The 16,579-nt window shown below is 38.1% G+C and overlaps 1 protein-coding gene across 1 annotated transcript in view; it reads left to right on the top strand.

The window, feature by feature from the left end:
• The first annotated feature begins 726 nt into the window (after positions 1–726).
• Positions 727–16,579, top strand: part of xkr7b (XK, Kell blood group complex subunit-related family, member 7b) — an 80,506-nt gene continuing 64,653 nt past the window's right edge. Inside the window, exon 1 of the mRNA XM_077214278.1 lies at positions 727–1,267. Coding sequence (XP_077070393.1) covers positions 804–1,267 — 464 coding nt within the window. The 5' untranslated portion in view covers positions 727–803. The remainder of the gene's footprint in view (positions 1,268–16,579) is intronic.

The following is a 16,579-nucleotide window of genomic DNA, read 5'->3' as shown; positions in this document are numbered from 1 at the left end:
AGATGTATACAATGAGGTTTTCTGAATCCTAATAGCCCATTTAAGGAATAGTTCACCCAAAAATTAAACTTCTGTCATCATTTACTCACCCTGGTGTTGTTCCAAACCTGTATGAGTTCCTTTCTTCTGTTGGACACAAAAGAAGATATTTCAAAGAATGTTGGTAAACTACTATGTAAGTCAATGTGTGTCGTCATCTGTAACCAACAGATGCCTTTAAATTACTTTACATTTACTGTATTCTTAAATATAAATCTCTACATAATATTGCCCACTGTGCAGTATTGGATGTTTTTATTTTATTTTATTTTATTATTAATCCTTTAAGCAAGATTAAGGAAATCCTGGAATGTCAGATACAAAGAATGAAAATAAAATTTTAGCGTTAAAGCGCAATTATTCACTAAGTTTAGGTTAAATGGTTGGATGAAGTCATTCATTTTCATTTCACTTAGGTAAAATCTGCATTTTCACAGCTTTTGGTCGTTTATAATAACAATTATAAACGTTTCACAAGATGCTGCATATCTTTGTAGTCCTTCCAACGAAATGTTTGTGAAACAAGGCTGATTGTATCCCAGTACAAACCAATTATATCCACGAGGTCTGTCTGTCCGTCTCCCCCCACCTCCTCTCTCTCTCTCTCTCTCTCTCTCTCTCTCTCGCTCTCTCTCTCTGCTCTCGCTCTTTCTCTCACAACTCTCCCATGAGCTTTCGCTCACACTCTCCAGCACACACACCACATCCCCCTCCCCTCTCATTGTACTTCGCTTTCCTTTGCCCACTCTCTTTCTACAACAAACATGGCCGCTAAATCGGATGGAGAAGCCGTGTGTGAGAGCGCTTCACGGTGTCTGCTTGGCCCTGAACAGAGCGCGGCTCCTCTGCACCCTCACGCCGAGAAGCGCTTCTCGCTGCTGGACTGCTGCTGGGTGCTGTGCGCCCTCCTGGTCTTCTTCTCCGACGGAGCCACCGACCTGTGGCTGGCAGCGGACTACTACTTGAGGCGGGAGTATTGGTGGTTCGGGCTCACGTTAGTGTTTGTGGTGGTTCCCTCCGCGGTGGTTCAGGTGTTAAGTTTCAGGTGGTTCGTGTACGATTACTCGGAGATGAGCGCGTCCCCGACTGGGGACGGATGCGATTTCAGCACCAAGGACAGCGACCGGCGGAGAACCCTGCCTGCGAACGGCACGCGGACATGCTGCAGAGTGTGCATGTGGCTCTTCCAGTCCGTCATTCACATCTTGCAGATCGGACAGGTCTGGAGGTAAGATGCATTACATCTAATATCCAGAACTTCTCTTAGAGACGTAAGCGCAGCAAAGTAGTCAGTGCTCATTTTCATCTAAAGTGTCTGTTTTCTTGGAATGGATGTTACTCTTATTGTGGCTCTCATGCTTGGTGATGCTTTGGGAACAGATGGAAAGCGCTGCATCCTTATCTCTCTACATCCTGACTCGCTCCTCTAGGCTGCGTGTCTTTGCCAGTATAGATGGTGTGCCAAGGTAGACCGAGCACCCGGTGCCATCTCTGGTGGCCCTGTGGTCATGTCACCCTCAGGTTGTGTTGAAATGGATGTTGTATTAGGCTTATGTTTGTCCTTTGGAGCAAACCATTAAGTAATAAGAGCAAATCATTGGCCAATAAATGCGCATTCTGATTCTGAAGACATCTGCTCTGTGCACGGGCACCCATTTGTGTCCAATAAATTCTAATAACAGTTATTCTGAAATCAAATTTTATGTATTGACCCAAACGAATTGTATTTAATATTGTCTGTATTGTATTTTCTTTTACTTTGCATATTTTCGTGGATGAGTATGCAACCTGCTAATGTCATTAATTTAAATTTAAATTCCAAGAGACAATATAATTTGACTGGACCCACAAACTGTTTTTTTATTTGATTATTTTGTCAATTGCATTTTATTATTTGTGTTCCTATCCGAGTCCTACAACAGAACAGTTGAACCTCTGCCCTATAAAAAGACACAGTTTCTGCTTGTACTTTACCAAAGCGGCATGGTCAAATCAACAGTGGATCTTATCTCAGTTCACAGATTTAGAAATTATTGAAAAGTCTGAGCCCTCTTCAGACAAAGTGGTTATTGTGCAACTCCACAGGTTCATTATTGGCAAAGCACAGGGAGTACAGACAACTTCCATGCCAGTTTTCTCCAGGAAGGATCATATCTCATTCTTGCATTGTCTGTTTACCTTCATCACTTAATCTGGCTTAATGTGGATGACTTCTAATTGTTCTTTTTCTGTTCTTGGAGAAGTTATCAAAAGTGCCAAGTCTGGTTTGGAGATCACTGTGAGCATCATACGCTGTTCGAGGTGACACTGTCAAATGTAATGGGGAAACAGAATCGAAAGATGTTGTTTTCTTTATGCTTTCATGGCTTTCGTGCTTCTTGAGGCCTGGAATGGGCATGCAGCGTGTTTGTGAGAGACTCCAGACGGGCACTTGAAGGACCGAGCAGATTTGCTTTGCTAATGACAATTGACCTCTATAGGAACTGCTGAAAGCACCCTGAGGAAAGAATGCTTTTCCCTCGTCAGATGCTGCTTTCCTTTATTCCAGAGTCGGAACAGAGGAAGCGATTCACTCCCACATGTGTGTGAGTGTTTTACTGGTATTTAAGTGCTGAATTATTAACACAGGGCCGGGGAGGACTGTGTGTCTCAGTGATTATGTGGGAGAGGATATAGTATTTCCTGCCATCATTCTCCACAACAAATTCCTGTTACCTCTCTTTCCTCTCTCTCTCTCTCTCTCTCTCTCTCTCTCTCTCTCTCTCTCTCTCTCTCTCTCTCTCTCTCTCTCTCTCTCTTCCTCCCACTTGAATTCCCTAAATATGATTTATTATTGTGAACCGTTGTAAACAGAATGCTCCGTGAGTGAATTTTTGCATGGGTTGACGTGTATGTCTGTGTGAAAGAGGGAATCTTTTAATTTTCTGTCTATCAGCCGTGACTAGATCCACAAGGAATCTGCACCTGTCCTCTGTCCTCAGTCCTCAGGAATCTCAGATTTCCCAGGATCAGATCTGGACTTCTGCCTTCTGCCTTGTGTGCTTGAACACAATATTAAATATTTTGGAGAACTTTGGTTTTGCTTCCAGTTTAAATCCATTATGCAGACCCCCCATGAAAATATATGCAGATTCTGTCCGGACCTGTTTGTGATTTGCCTGTTTTAGGACAATATTTCTCAACTTATTTTATTATTATGTACCGTACACCCATAGCCCCATCAGTAATGCTGGAGGACACCTTCATCTCTAAACCAGAAATGTATTAAATTGATATATTTATATATATAGTATTTTGTAAATAATTTGTACTGTTGTATTCCTGGGGTCCAGCTACAATGCCAAAGTCATGGGTTTGACTTCGAGGGAACTAATAAAATGTAACCATAATTATGGATGAAAGCCATGAATCTGCCAAATGCATAAATGTCAATGGCAAATATAGAATCTGTTATTTTATAACGGCTTCTACTGAGATATTGGTTTCTGTGCTTTGATTGACTGAGACGTGATATGAGAAGAATAGAACAGAGCAGTGAAGAACGTTTCTTGTTTTTGTGAAGAACAATTATGACTGTAGAGTGTGTGTGTGTGTGTGTGTGTGTGTGTGTGTGTGTGTGTGTGTGTGTGTGTGTGTGTGTGTGTGTGTGTGTGTGTGTGTGTGTGTGTGTGTGTGTGTGTGTGTGTGTGAGAGAGAGTGAGTGAGTGAGTGAGTGAGAGTGAGTGAGAGAGAGACAGAGAGAGAGTGTGTGTGTGTGAGTGTGTGAGAGAGAGAGAGAGAGAGAGTCTGTGTGTGTGTGTGTGTGTGTGTGTGAGAGAGAGTGAGAGAGTGAGTGAGTGAGTGAGAGAGAGAGAGTGTGTGTGTGTGTGTGTGTGTGAGGGAGCGAGAGAGAGAGAGAGCGAGATAGAGAGAGAGAGAGAGAGAGAGAGAGTGTGTGTGTGTGTGTGTGTGTGTGTGAGGGAGCGAGAGAGAGAGAGAGCGAGATAGAGAGAGAGAGAGAGAGAGTGTGTGTGTGTGTGTGTGTGTGTGTGTGTGTGTGTGTGTGTGTGTGTGTGTGTGTGTGTGTGTGTGTGTGTGTGTGTGTGTGTGTGTGTGTGTGTGTGCTGGTAATCCCCACAAAGATGGCAGTATCCAAAACCCCATGACGAAAACAGTGTAAAAATGTAAAATGTAAAAATGCAGAAAGTTTTATGTCTATGGAAAGTCCCTTTAAACATGAAAACACACACACACACACACACAAAAAAAAAATTCAGTATATGGAATCTCCTTGGGTTCCCCTATTGGGAATCACAGTCGTAGTTTACACAGTATCATGTTACATTAGGACATCTGTGCAGGTCTTTATCTGTCTGTTTGTTGTTTGTGAGTGGATGTTTCAGTTGTCTCAGATAAAAGGCACATGACCTGAGCTCAAATTGATACATTCACAGAAACACCTTTATGGACTTAGCAGGTTGACAATATTTTTTGAATATCAGTAGTCAAAAGTCCAATATCTTATCTAGCACTACTCTAGCAGTCAAATAGAGCAGATTAAAGATGCACAAAGCAACTGAGAACATTCAGCTATTGGAAATTCTGACTCAAAGGAGCGATCAATGCACAACGCTCACATAAACCAGAACCGGAACAGCCTGAATCAGCTGCAGAGAGCTGGAACTAGATTTACAAAACAAGCCAAATCAACAGAGTCATCCTCAGTGATTTTGAGAAGAATGTGGTGTGATTACACCTTAGTACAGTTGCTCACAATGGTGGAGATCATATGCATTAACCTCCTCAATATCCTAGCGTACATGTGATGTAGCAACAGCAAATGATAATTATTACAGTTGTTAATTATTAAAAATGACTTAAAAAACAAACATCTTTCACATGATTCGTGTGACCTTTAACATTGATAATGATAAACATTGTTTGTGTTTCACGTTAATTTCACATGATTTGTTTTCTATTGTAATTTGTCATTTTCAACATTGACGCTTATGCACAGCTAAATATATTATCCATACTGTTCAAAAGTTTTTTGTCTGTTTTTTTGTCTGCTCAAGAATCATTTCTGATTATTATCAATGTTGAAAACAGTTCGTAATATTTATGTTGAAACCATGTAGCATTTTTGTAGGATTTTTTGATGATTGAAAAGTTTGTAACATTATAAATGTCTGTATACTGTAATTTTTTATCAGTTGAATGCATCCTTTCTAATTAAAAGCGTGTGTGTGTGTGTGTGTGTGTGTGTGTGTGTGTGTGTGTGTGTGTGTGTGTGTGTGTGTGTGTGTGTGTGTGTGTGTGTGTGTGTGTGTGTGTGTGTGGCCTGGTAAACCCTACATTATGGGGACAAAATGTCCCCATAAGGACGGCAATATCTGAAATCCTTGTTCGTGTGGGGACATTTTTTGGTCCCCATGAGGAAAACAGCTTATAAATCATACTAAGTGATGTTTTTTGAAAATGTAAAAATGCAGAAAGTTTTCTGTGATGGGTAGGTTTAGGGGTGTGTGTGTGCAACCCTGTGTACAGCATTTGTGTAGACTTTGTAGATTCTTTTAGGCTACATCAAGTTTTCAATGTCTTAAAAAACACATTTTGCCAAGCTGAAGTAAAGACTTAGTTGGACCTGTTTTAACACCCTAGACACACACACAAACACTCAGATGCACTCAAGCACAGAGCAGCTGTTGTGATATGTGTGTTGCAGGTGTGTAAGGCAGTGGAGTGTATCCGCTGGGCCATTAAGGGAGTTGATGGGGATATTCTCACCGAGCTGAAGGCATTACACCGCAGCCAGAGTGCGTGAGGAGCATTTTAAAGCAGGAAACACCTCACCCATCTCAACTACGCACCTCAAAGTGACATTTTCCCAGGGCCCGGAATGGAGAAAATAATTCCTCATTAGATACGGCCGTCATTAAGAACAGGTTAGAGAATGGGGGGGGGGGGGGGTTGTCTTTTGTCTCCTCTCCCCTGCCATCCCTCTATCCACTTGTCAGTCTCTCCATCTCATTCCTTCCCAAAGATCCTAATGCTGCCTGTCTTGTCAGAGTGGACCCAGTTCTTCACAGCAGATGCTGTGTGTGTGAAGGAGAGAGAGTGTTCACAGGTTTCCTAAAAACAGCAGCTGAATATAGATGACGCTGAGCGCTGTTTGTACTGTATGTGAATGCCTCTGTGCACCCATCTGCTTGTCAGAGTGAGTTAAAGAGAGTTTTTGCCAGCAGATGTGTGGGAGAGCAGATTTAGGAACTGTACTTATGTCCAGGGATGTACTTCAACTTTGGCGACGACAAACAGCACATTTACAATATTGACTGAAAAACTGGGTGTTTCTAAGAGCTAGTGGGGACTTCCTCCCAGGACTTATGCTCCAACTTGTAGCATTTGTTCTGTGACAATGTAACTGGTCCTACTCACAGCGCTCCGAGCGGAATTCGAACCAGCGTCACCGGGATGGGAGGTGGGCACGCTAAAAAAGATGCTAAAGACAGCAGCCTCTACTGTCAGTTGCTAGTGTGCCTCTTATGGCCAGGGGAGTGAGGTTTACTCACACAGCTCTTTCATTGCTGGCCTCCATTTCTGCAGCATGAAAGCATAAAAGTTGTGAAAGTCTTTTCTTCCCTATTGTGAAGTATATCCGAGTAAAACGGCTTCTTGAACTAGAAAAAATGTAAGACGGGACTTGATTTTATCCATTGAGTATTGGTTGGATCATTGTGGTTTGCTAGTGCTGTGATGTCATGTGAGTGACAGGTGGGTTGAGGATCCAAATGCAGAATTTATTGAAATGGTAATCCACAATCGAAGTCCAAAAACAGGCAAATGTCAAAACACAGGATAAACAGTCAGGGGAAACAGGAAAAAAACAAGAAAACTGGCAGAAAGTCAAAACCATGAAAATGCACAAAAAAATGCAGCACGCTACCAAAATGCAGTGTAGAAACATACACATACTTCACAATGATTGGCTGAGTGTACAGGGTTTATATAGGCTGGGCTAAACAAGGTAATGAGAAACAGCTCTAGACAATCATGGATGATGAGACTGGGCAATGAGTTATGGGTAATGCAGTCCTTGATGGAATGACAATAGTCTGGGGTGGAATGCCCTTTGGTGGCTATCAAGGGCACTCCAGCTGGTGATCGAGACACTTTATAATAATTCGTCCCCTTGTTTTAGTTAAATCAAAACGAGGGAACAAATTAGTATACATGCCCATGACTTAATAAAACGAGGGAACTTATTATTATATGTGCGCACAATTTACTTAAAAAGATAAAACAATTTAGTAAATCATGGACATGATTTACAAATGCATTTTTTTTAATTACTTTTTTAAATAATAGACCCCTTTTCAGTTGGTAAACATGATGACGTTTTTATGTGGGCGGAGCTTAGGTGGAGGCAGAACGATCCCTCTGGCCGCTTCACTAACGCTAGTTTGCAAGTTTTGTTATATTGTTTTTTAACAATGACGGGAGAAAATCTGATTTTATCTTAATGTGCAAGGTCACTCTCTGTTCAGGACCGCGATTTTTATTTGCAAAAGTTAATTTTAACAGACGGAAACAGATTGGCCGACCCATACATGCTCAGTCAATGGATGGACGATATGACAGGACTACCGTTACCTCGGTTGAGTGGCCTACCTTCCACACCTACCTGATAGAGCGAAAAGACGAACTGAGGGCATATAAATCTTTAGATTCCTATAACTATGTGATGAATGGTCTTGACTTGTGGCAACGACAATGTAAAGTGACATTACAGTGCAATTTTAATGATGTGAATATTTTCTAGAAATAAAAATATTTTTTATGTATTAAAATTATATTAATTAACTATGTATTTGATTATTCTTTCTTACCAGGTTCTTCAAAAAGTCTATCACAATCAATCACAACAATGTATAAAATCACAGATGATTCACAAATATTCACAATAATTCAGAAAACATTATGCGATAATTTTTTTTTAAATTTGATCCTGTAGGTGATTCTTGCACCCAGAAACACAACAAGATGACATTTAATACAAATAATAATAATTTAAGATCCTTATTATGTAGCCGAATCTGTGCTGGTTTGTATTGGCCGCCTCCAGTTTTCACTTTGTTTGGCCTCCAGCTAACGCCGTGATATAATTGTGACGTCGGTGCAAAAGAGGTCTATAGAAAAATGATAAAATAATAATAAAAATGACCAAGGCAACATGATTACTAAGTACTTTTACTAAGTACTTAGCCAATTCATATTAGTATAATTCATATTAATATATATATTAATAAGAGCTATATATATATATATATATATATATATATACACACACAGTGTGTGTGTGTATATATATAATTGAAATAACTTATTCAGGATTCAAAATTAATTTTATTTGTAAGAATACATTTATAAATACTGCTTATCCTTTTTTCAAAATAGCCTATATATAATAAATAAATACTACTACAAATAAAAATAATAATAAATTCACTCACATGTATTTTGGGTTTCTTATTGATGGCTACACCACTTTAGAATCCTTAAATCAAAACTTTTGTTGGAAATGTTTTTTTTTTTAAACACAAGAAACTGACATGAATAAAAAAAGTGTATTTTTAAGAATTGGCACATGCACATTTTAAACTAGATTTTAAATTACTTTTTAACAACCATGGACATGGTTATCAGTCACTGACCCATCTTCTTTATGGGTTAATTCTGGCAGGTCATCAGAGCTCACAGGATGTGTTTTGTTTTATGAGTACACATGGGATGTGGGGTCAATTCAGCTGCAGTGAAACTTTATGATGCGTTTGGTTTAAAAGGCAACTCATGAATGTTTGAGTGTATATGAGGGCTGATGGGTTATTTACTGTCTCAATCTATCAGTCAAACAACAATCTGTGGCTGGCAGAAAATTTATTTTTTTATCTAAAACAAATACGTTTATTAAAATTAGAATTTTAATGAAATCTCTCTTGATTGTCCTTGACTGATAAATAGGTTATATTTCAGAGTTTAATATCCCCAGGTGGACGCACATTGATTTACCTGTTTGCGATGATGGTGTCTATTTCCCCTGTGCAATTACACCTGTCAATCGTATACTGTGATCTGATTGGCTGAGACAGTTCTGGGCAGCTCCACCGTTTTGGATTGGGATTGGAAATGACCGTGGGTTAACTTTGTTTACTCACAGACACGTTTTTATGCACAACCAGAGAGCCCTTATTTTCAGGTTTTATAACGTGATATATTGTAACCTGTTTGATGATGTAGAAAGTGATTAAAAGTTTAATTTGTTCAACAGATGGTGAAGAAATTATGCCTTGCTCTGTCAGGCGGTGTTGATATTCACTTTGTGTCCAAAAGAACCTTGAGACATGAGCAACTCTTATGTATCATAAATCAACGTTGAAGCACGAAGCACCTGTACTTTTCTGTTATTTGGTTTTTGTTTCTGTTTGTGCTCTCACTTTTACTCTGGAAGGAATGTATAAAGAGCAAGAGTAAGAGAGAAGCACTGGCTGTTCTCTGTGTAGAGACGTGGAGTTGTGCATTGTGGGGGAATTTTAATTTCTGTTCTGAGTGAAAGATTTCCCTATTACAGAACGAGTGTAATAATGTCACATCAGGAGAGGAAGGAAAGAGAGCTCCCTAGGTTTGTAACCTCTCTTTGACTCAGTTGCTTGCATATTCATGTATAATATGTATATACGTGCTGATCAGGGCAGAGGCTTAATTGAGTCTGGCACTGATTCTGTCTTGTTTTTTTTTTTTTTTTTTTTGTGGACCGCTGAAAAGCCTGAGTTGAGAATAGACGTGACACTGGGGTTATCTGTGAGAGTCAGTTGTGAGGATAATGTGCAAATAAGGATTGTTACAGACTTATATAACCAGACTTTTCACTATCAGTATTAGAGTTTATTCTGGTCAAGAACTATGCTCCACACGGAACCCCATAGGGTTGTTTTCCAATGTAAACATGCACTAGATGGACGTTTTGACCATTCTGCTTTGTATTGCTATTTTTGAGGCGTCTCACACCTGAACGCTGCATTTTAGATACTGTGACAAGTCAGAAAAAGTTATTTTGACTTTTGACTTTGTATCAGTCACTATGATTTTGCCAAGTAAGACATAAGCATATTTTGTTGATCCTGGAACAACATTCCTGTCCAAAATGTTGTCCTATCACTACACCTAAACCTAACCCTACCCATAGGCTATCCCTAAAATCAGAGGGAAATGATAGGTGAATAACACTGACTGTGAAGCACCTAACCCTGGCTGTAAGCCTAAACTTAACATTAACTGTGCACCATTCAGTACAGCACTTAACTGAAACAACCCAGCATTTTAAACTTGTCCATCGAATCTGATTGGTTGATTGGAATGTTGCACTTGTTGAAATAAGGGGCACGTTCTAGCTCAAACCGGTGCACAACATTTTGCTATGGTTTCCGGGTTGAACGACATGTTTCATGGAAACGGTGTACAACAGGGTTTGAGATATGTTTTCTCTTGTTTGGTGGGTGTGTCAAAAATCTCAGCCCAATCAGCAGCAACATGTCTAGAAACCATGCGGTATTAAAGAGACAGCTCGCACAATGGGTCCAAGTAAAGTCGTTTACTTGGTTTACAAATGTGTCCACTGCAGCTCGGTATACACAACAACTGAAGATATTAGAAGGCATGTTTGTCGTAAGAGTTTTATAGTCAAAATATAGCATATCAACAATGTTCAGCAATAATGATACTACTAATACTAATACTCACAATAAAAATAATAAGGTCATATAGATCAAAACACAGCCTCAGAGTTAAGAAGTAGATTATCCTTCACCTGAAATGTTTGTCTTTTCATCCTGAAATGCGAGGCAAATGTTGGATCACAATAATTAGGAACACAGTTTTCACAATTCCCTTTCCTCGATTGGGATGTTCTCTTTTATTCTGGATGGCAAGGGCAGTGACTGTAACATTGAGCGTATTTTGCAGTATTAAACACGTATTTATACCAATTTCATCAGGCTTTTTCAAAAAGAACACAAAGAATGGCCTTCTCAGCTGCCATAGTTGCAACTCTTACGTCATCAGAACAGGATGTTCAACGCACCAACGTTTCCGTTTAAAAAATATTTCGCAACTTTTTGTCGGGGCTGAACACAGCCCAGGTTCACTGACATGGATCACAGCCCATCAATGTCAAATTGGTCAAGAGTGTACCAATCCGAAGAGGCTGGGGGCGGGGAGAGCATTGTAAGCGTGTTTAAAGGAGCATTGCGTAGCTTTTTACTTAAAAAAATCTTTAACTTAGAGTTTTCATTTGTACATTTATGAGCCAGCCATAATGTAATAGAAAGAATGACACATTAATGTCCACCACGGTTGCCTATATCAGCCTGTAGGCTCAATTGTGTGTGGAAGAGTCGGGTCCGAACTGGCGCAAAAATTCACAAAACGTGACGTCATGCGCATTCTCGTATACTTGGGCTTACATCCGGCAATCGCTAGCAGTAAGTAACGTTAGTGTTTCAAATGGACTCTGCGGACGGAAAGAAGCGACCAGCCTCCAGCACAATCCAGACACCCACGGAAACTCCTCGTAAGTTTAAAAAAATAAATAAAAGCCTTATCTAGTGCGGGCAAAATAGAGAGTGAGCAGCGTCGGGCAGAGACAAGACAAGAGTCAACATCGGAGCGTCATTTGATTCTTGGAGGGAGCACCGGTCAGTGCTGGGTATAAAAACAGACCCGAGCTGGCTTTCTTTTTACTGCAAAGGTAAGACATAATTACAACTCTCTGGTTGCTGTGGTCGTGCTCATACGAGCGTGCGCACCGAGAACGAGCATGAGACTGGGTGCAGTTTCTCTAACGGCCACTGGTGTCAGTAACGGTTCGAAATTTCAGAACCTACGCAATGCTCCTTTAACTGTTGCTCTCCATTCTGAATGACATGTAAAGCATCTAACCACAGTTTGTTTCGATTTTCTGTGCTTTTTAGGAGCAGGCTAATTTGAACTACAATAATATACTGTTGTGAAAAATAATAAACATATCAAACATTTATAATAATACTTAAGATGTCTCTGCTAAAATATAAAACACTGAAAACATCATGAAAAATGTGTGAAGGCTTTGTGTGGAGAGATCTCATGATCCTTCAGAAATATTCTAATATGCTGATCTAATGCTCAAGAAATATTTCTTATCATCATCAATGCGGTAAAACAGTATCAGCTGTATGATACTATAATGTAAAAGATGATTACAAAAAAAAAACATGTGAAATCCTTGCTTGCAAAGTTCCTACTTGGAATCCATTCTGGATGCTCATCTTGTTCGTTAACATTTTCAAGGTCTAAATCGGACTCGAATTGGTTTGAAATCGCCACCATCCACAATATTTACACTAGAGTAGAGCTCACAGTTATGGAGGGGTGGGATGTTTCCTGAACACGCACTAAGCGCTGCCAATCACAACACACTGGGCCAGCTAACCAATCACACCACATTTCCTATTTTGGAAGGAGGAGCTATATCAAAAACGACTCGTTTAATGAGACAGAGGAGAGAGGAGCTGTAATAATGTAAAATATGTAAAAAAGAATGTGTTTTTTGAACAATCAAGCATGAAAACATCTTCTAGTCACCCAAAAAACAAAATCAAGACTTCGTAAAAAGGGCATAATAGGACCCCTTTAAAACCAGCCAGTCAGATCGGAGATGCTGATTTTCATATAGTGCCAATTTAGTGTGCAGTACGCATCAGCTGGCAGAAGCTGAAACTACAAAACATAGCATCCCAAATGGTCCAGACACTCTTCAAAACATTCTTTGGCACAGCTTCATTCAGGTCCACAAATGCATCATAGTGTAGTACAAAGAGTTAGAGATTTGTCCCAATGAGCAGTATTAATAGCCATGCTTTTCTCAGCAAGCGCCACTAATTATTTCCAACAATAAGGCAGAACACAGTGCCCATTAGTCACGCTATTGACTCGACATAACGTTCAAAATTACCAGAGTCCCTCGTTCACACTGTCCTCCACTTTCATAGTCTGATTCCTCTAAAAAGCCTCTGATTTAACAATTCAACTACACTCTTTCTCCGGCCCCCTGATGAATGCATTGAATTCCTTTTTTTTTCTCTTGCACTCACCTCATTTTTCTCCACCACTTCAGAGGGTCAAGGATGAAAAATGGAAAACAGAAGAATAGCCTGTTCCAGTTATTTTATTGCACAGCCACAGAAAGGCTTTAGGAGACAATAACTCCATAGAGGTGTGACATCCCGAAATAATGCCACTATTTCCACAAGCCATAATCAGCAGATCTCACCAGTGCTTTTTTAGCTCAGTGTGTCACAGTATTTAGAGTTTTACTCACAACACAGTTTCTTTTGTGCTCTTTAAGAAAACTGTGTCAGCTGGAAACAAAGGTTGGTTGTGAAAGGAAACCAAAGTGTCAGAGATAGAGTTTCTTTCCTGACATCTTATTCTTGATCTCGCAGTGATTGCGCTTTGAAATGCTACTTACCACAAGTGCAGGAGTGTCGATTTAACAGGCGGCTTTATTGCAGGTTGTTTGAAAATATGCCTTTGTGAGATATACATTGATTTATATATAAATATAGTGGGATACACATATATTTTAAGAGCGGGGAGGCGATACAAGGCAGGAGAGTTATTCCCATTGCTTCAGAGTTTGCTGTGGAAGCATTTTCACAGGCCAAACAATACAGAGTGAAGAGTCTGCATTTCACATAATGCCACCGCACTCCCACACACACACACAAAACACATAAACACACACGCAGACCTGCAAACTTTTGCTTGCACACGGACATAAAAATGGATATTCAAAAGCATGGGATTTGGTTTAGCCTAAAACATTGACATAGGCCTATACACATTTATATCTATGGCATATGCTGTATGGTAGAGAAGGAGTAATTGTAACACGTTTGCTCATTTCTTCATTCTATGTTTAATCTAAATCTTTAAACATATGCCTTTAACAGCTTTAGCAGTCATTAAACATCTTAGCATTTATATCACCAATACATTTAAGTATTAATAAAGTATACATTCTGTCTGTATCCATACTAATCAGACTCTATATAAAAAAGAGCAAACAAGATATGTAATATTGTTTTTAGTGACAAATGTATCTTTATTTGTTGATTAAGTATGTTCATTTATGTTGGGATAGAGGCTGCAGTTATGCTCAGTGAGATAGGAACAGTGCAGATAGATTGTAATATGTCTATAATATGTTTGTAATTTTGCAATATTGCTAGCAAACCAATAGTAAATACAAAGAAAAAAAATAACTCAAAGCATATGTAAGTTTTGAAAGAGAACACACACACACACACACACACACACACACACACACACACACACACACACACACACACACACACACACACACACACACACACACACACACACACACACACACACACACATATATATATATATATATATATATATATATATATATATATATATATATAGATAGATAGATAGATATATTCTCAGGAAGGCATGCATTTACAGTAAAACGGTAATATTGTGAAATAGTATTACAATTTAAAATAACTGTTAGCTATTGTAATATATTTAAAAATGTAATTTATTCCTGTGATGTCAAAGCTGAATTTTCAGCATCATTACTCCAGTCTTCAGTGTCACATGATCCTTCAGAAATCATTCTAAAATACTGATTTGCTGCTCAAGAAACATTTCCTGTTATTATCAATGTCGAAAACAGTTGTGCCGCTTTGTATTTTTGTGTGAAATGTGAAACTGTACATTTTCTCAGGAGAACAGGATTTATTTGAGAAATCTTTTGTAACAATGTATTTACCTGTCACTTTTGATCAATTGAATGTGTCCTTGCTGAAATAAAGTATTAGTATGAATTAAATCTTTTGGAAAGGGAATTGAATTGTGTTTGCACAAGCCTGATGGTGCATTCAATTATTATGTTAAATCTATTGAGTTTTACAACTATCCTTTTCTCCACAAATAGACCTCAATGCATCACTGTCCTCTGCCTTCAGAAATGTTTTTATTTCTTTGATATAACTCAATATTAGCCTGAATTTCCATCATCTTATATGACAATGGTTATATTGATTACATTCTAATTCTGTATTATTCAGTGAGTATTCTGTACTTTCATCTTCTTCAGTTCTGTCCTGAATTGTTTCCTGTCAAATTTGTCCGTCATAATCAGCAGGTTGTTCACAATAATTAGTGTGACGCATATGTGGCGGTGAAATTTACTTTTCTGCATCAGATGTTTTTATCCAAATTACTTGCATTGCATTCAAGGTATGCTTTTTTAAAATTAATTTATTCCCTGGGAATCAAACCCATGACCTTAGCGTTGCAAGCGCCAAGCTCTAGTGTTTGAGCTAGAGTTTTGCAAGCACCTCTCTCATTTGCTTTAGAACATTTTTAATATCTAGTTTCTTTCTAATTTATTGCTCTGCAGAAGTAAATACAAAATTCATGCACTGTTGCTATCAAACTTCATGTGGATGTGTACAAGATGTTGCTTGATCTAATTAAGTTTTGGGATGAATCACTTCAGGTTTCACAGGTAGAATAAATATCATAACATTCACACATAGCATATTAACATAACCCTGAGACATAAAATACATGAAAAATGTCTATAATCCAATTACTGCATTTGGATGATATTTGCCAGTGGCACAAAATTCTACAAAACAGTGTGTTTCTGTTTCCCCAGTATCAGGTTTTCCCAAACTGATAAGCGGATGGAATGCAATTAAATGTAAAACTAAAGTCAATATTTTTACATAAAGACAATCAAATAAAACATTTACTAAAAAGATTAAATATTTTATAGTTTACCTGCAAGTAATTTGATCATTTATTGACATCAGATAACCATGAAACAGTTATTTTAGTATTATTTATATTTTTATTGATTTATTAATATTATTTACTATTAAAATTGTATTAATAATTTGCATCAGCTGTTATTTTTGTATTTTCAGTTTCAGTTTCAGTTTAATTTCAGTTTTAGTAATTTTGTTATTGACATTTTTATTAGTTTTTTTTATATTTAGTTTTAATTTATTTTTATTTAAATTTTAGCTTACATTCAGTTTTATTTATTTCCTTTTAGTAATTTACATTGGTTGCACTGTAAAAACAAATTTGTAAAATAATTATTCATACTGTCATTTTTATTACCGTAAACATGAAATACAGTATAATTCTCTATTTTTTTCAAATTTACAGTAAAATACTGGCAGCAGAGTCTCCAGTAAGCTACTGTTATTCTACAGTATTCATACTGTGAATTATTTAGCAGTTTATTTCTGTAAAATTAAATGCAGTACATTTCTGTGATTATTTCAATTCATTATGGTCACCTTAAATTCACTCTTTTTGTAGAAAGGCATCAAATAATGTGTTGAAATAATTAGATTGAAGAATTGTTATTTAATTTATTTAAAAAAAAATTGTTTTGAATTATTACATAATTTATCTT

This window comes from Siphateles boraxobius, unplaced genomic scaffold (assembly GCF_051911475.1).
Source record: "Siphateles boraxobius isolate OS27281-9 unplaced genomic scaffold, OSU_SipBor_1 68, whole genome shotgun sequence".
Lineage (NCBI taxonomy): Eukaryota > Metazoa > Chordata > Actinopteri > Cypriniformes > Leuciscidae > Siphateles > Siphateles boraxobius.
This window is presented reverse-complemented; position numbering and strand designations above follow the sequence as displayed.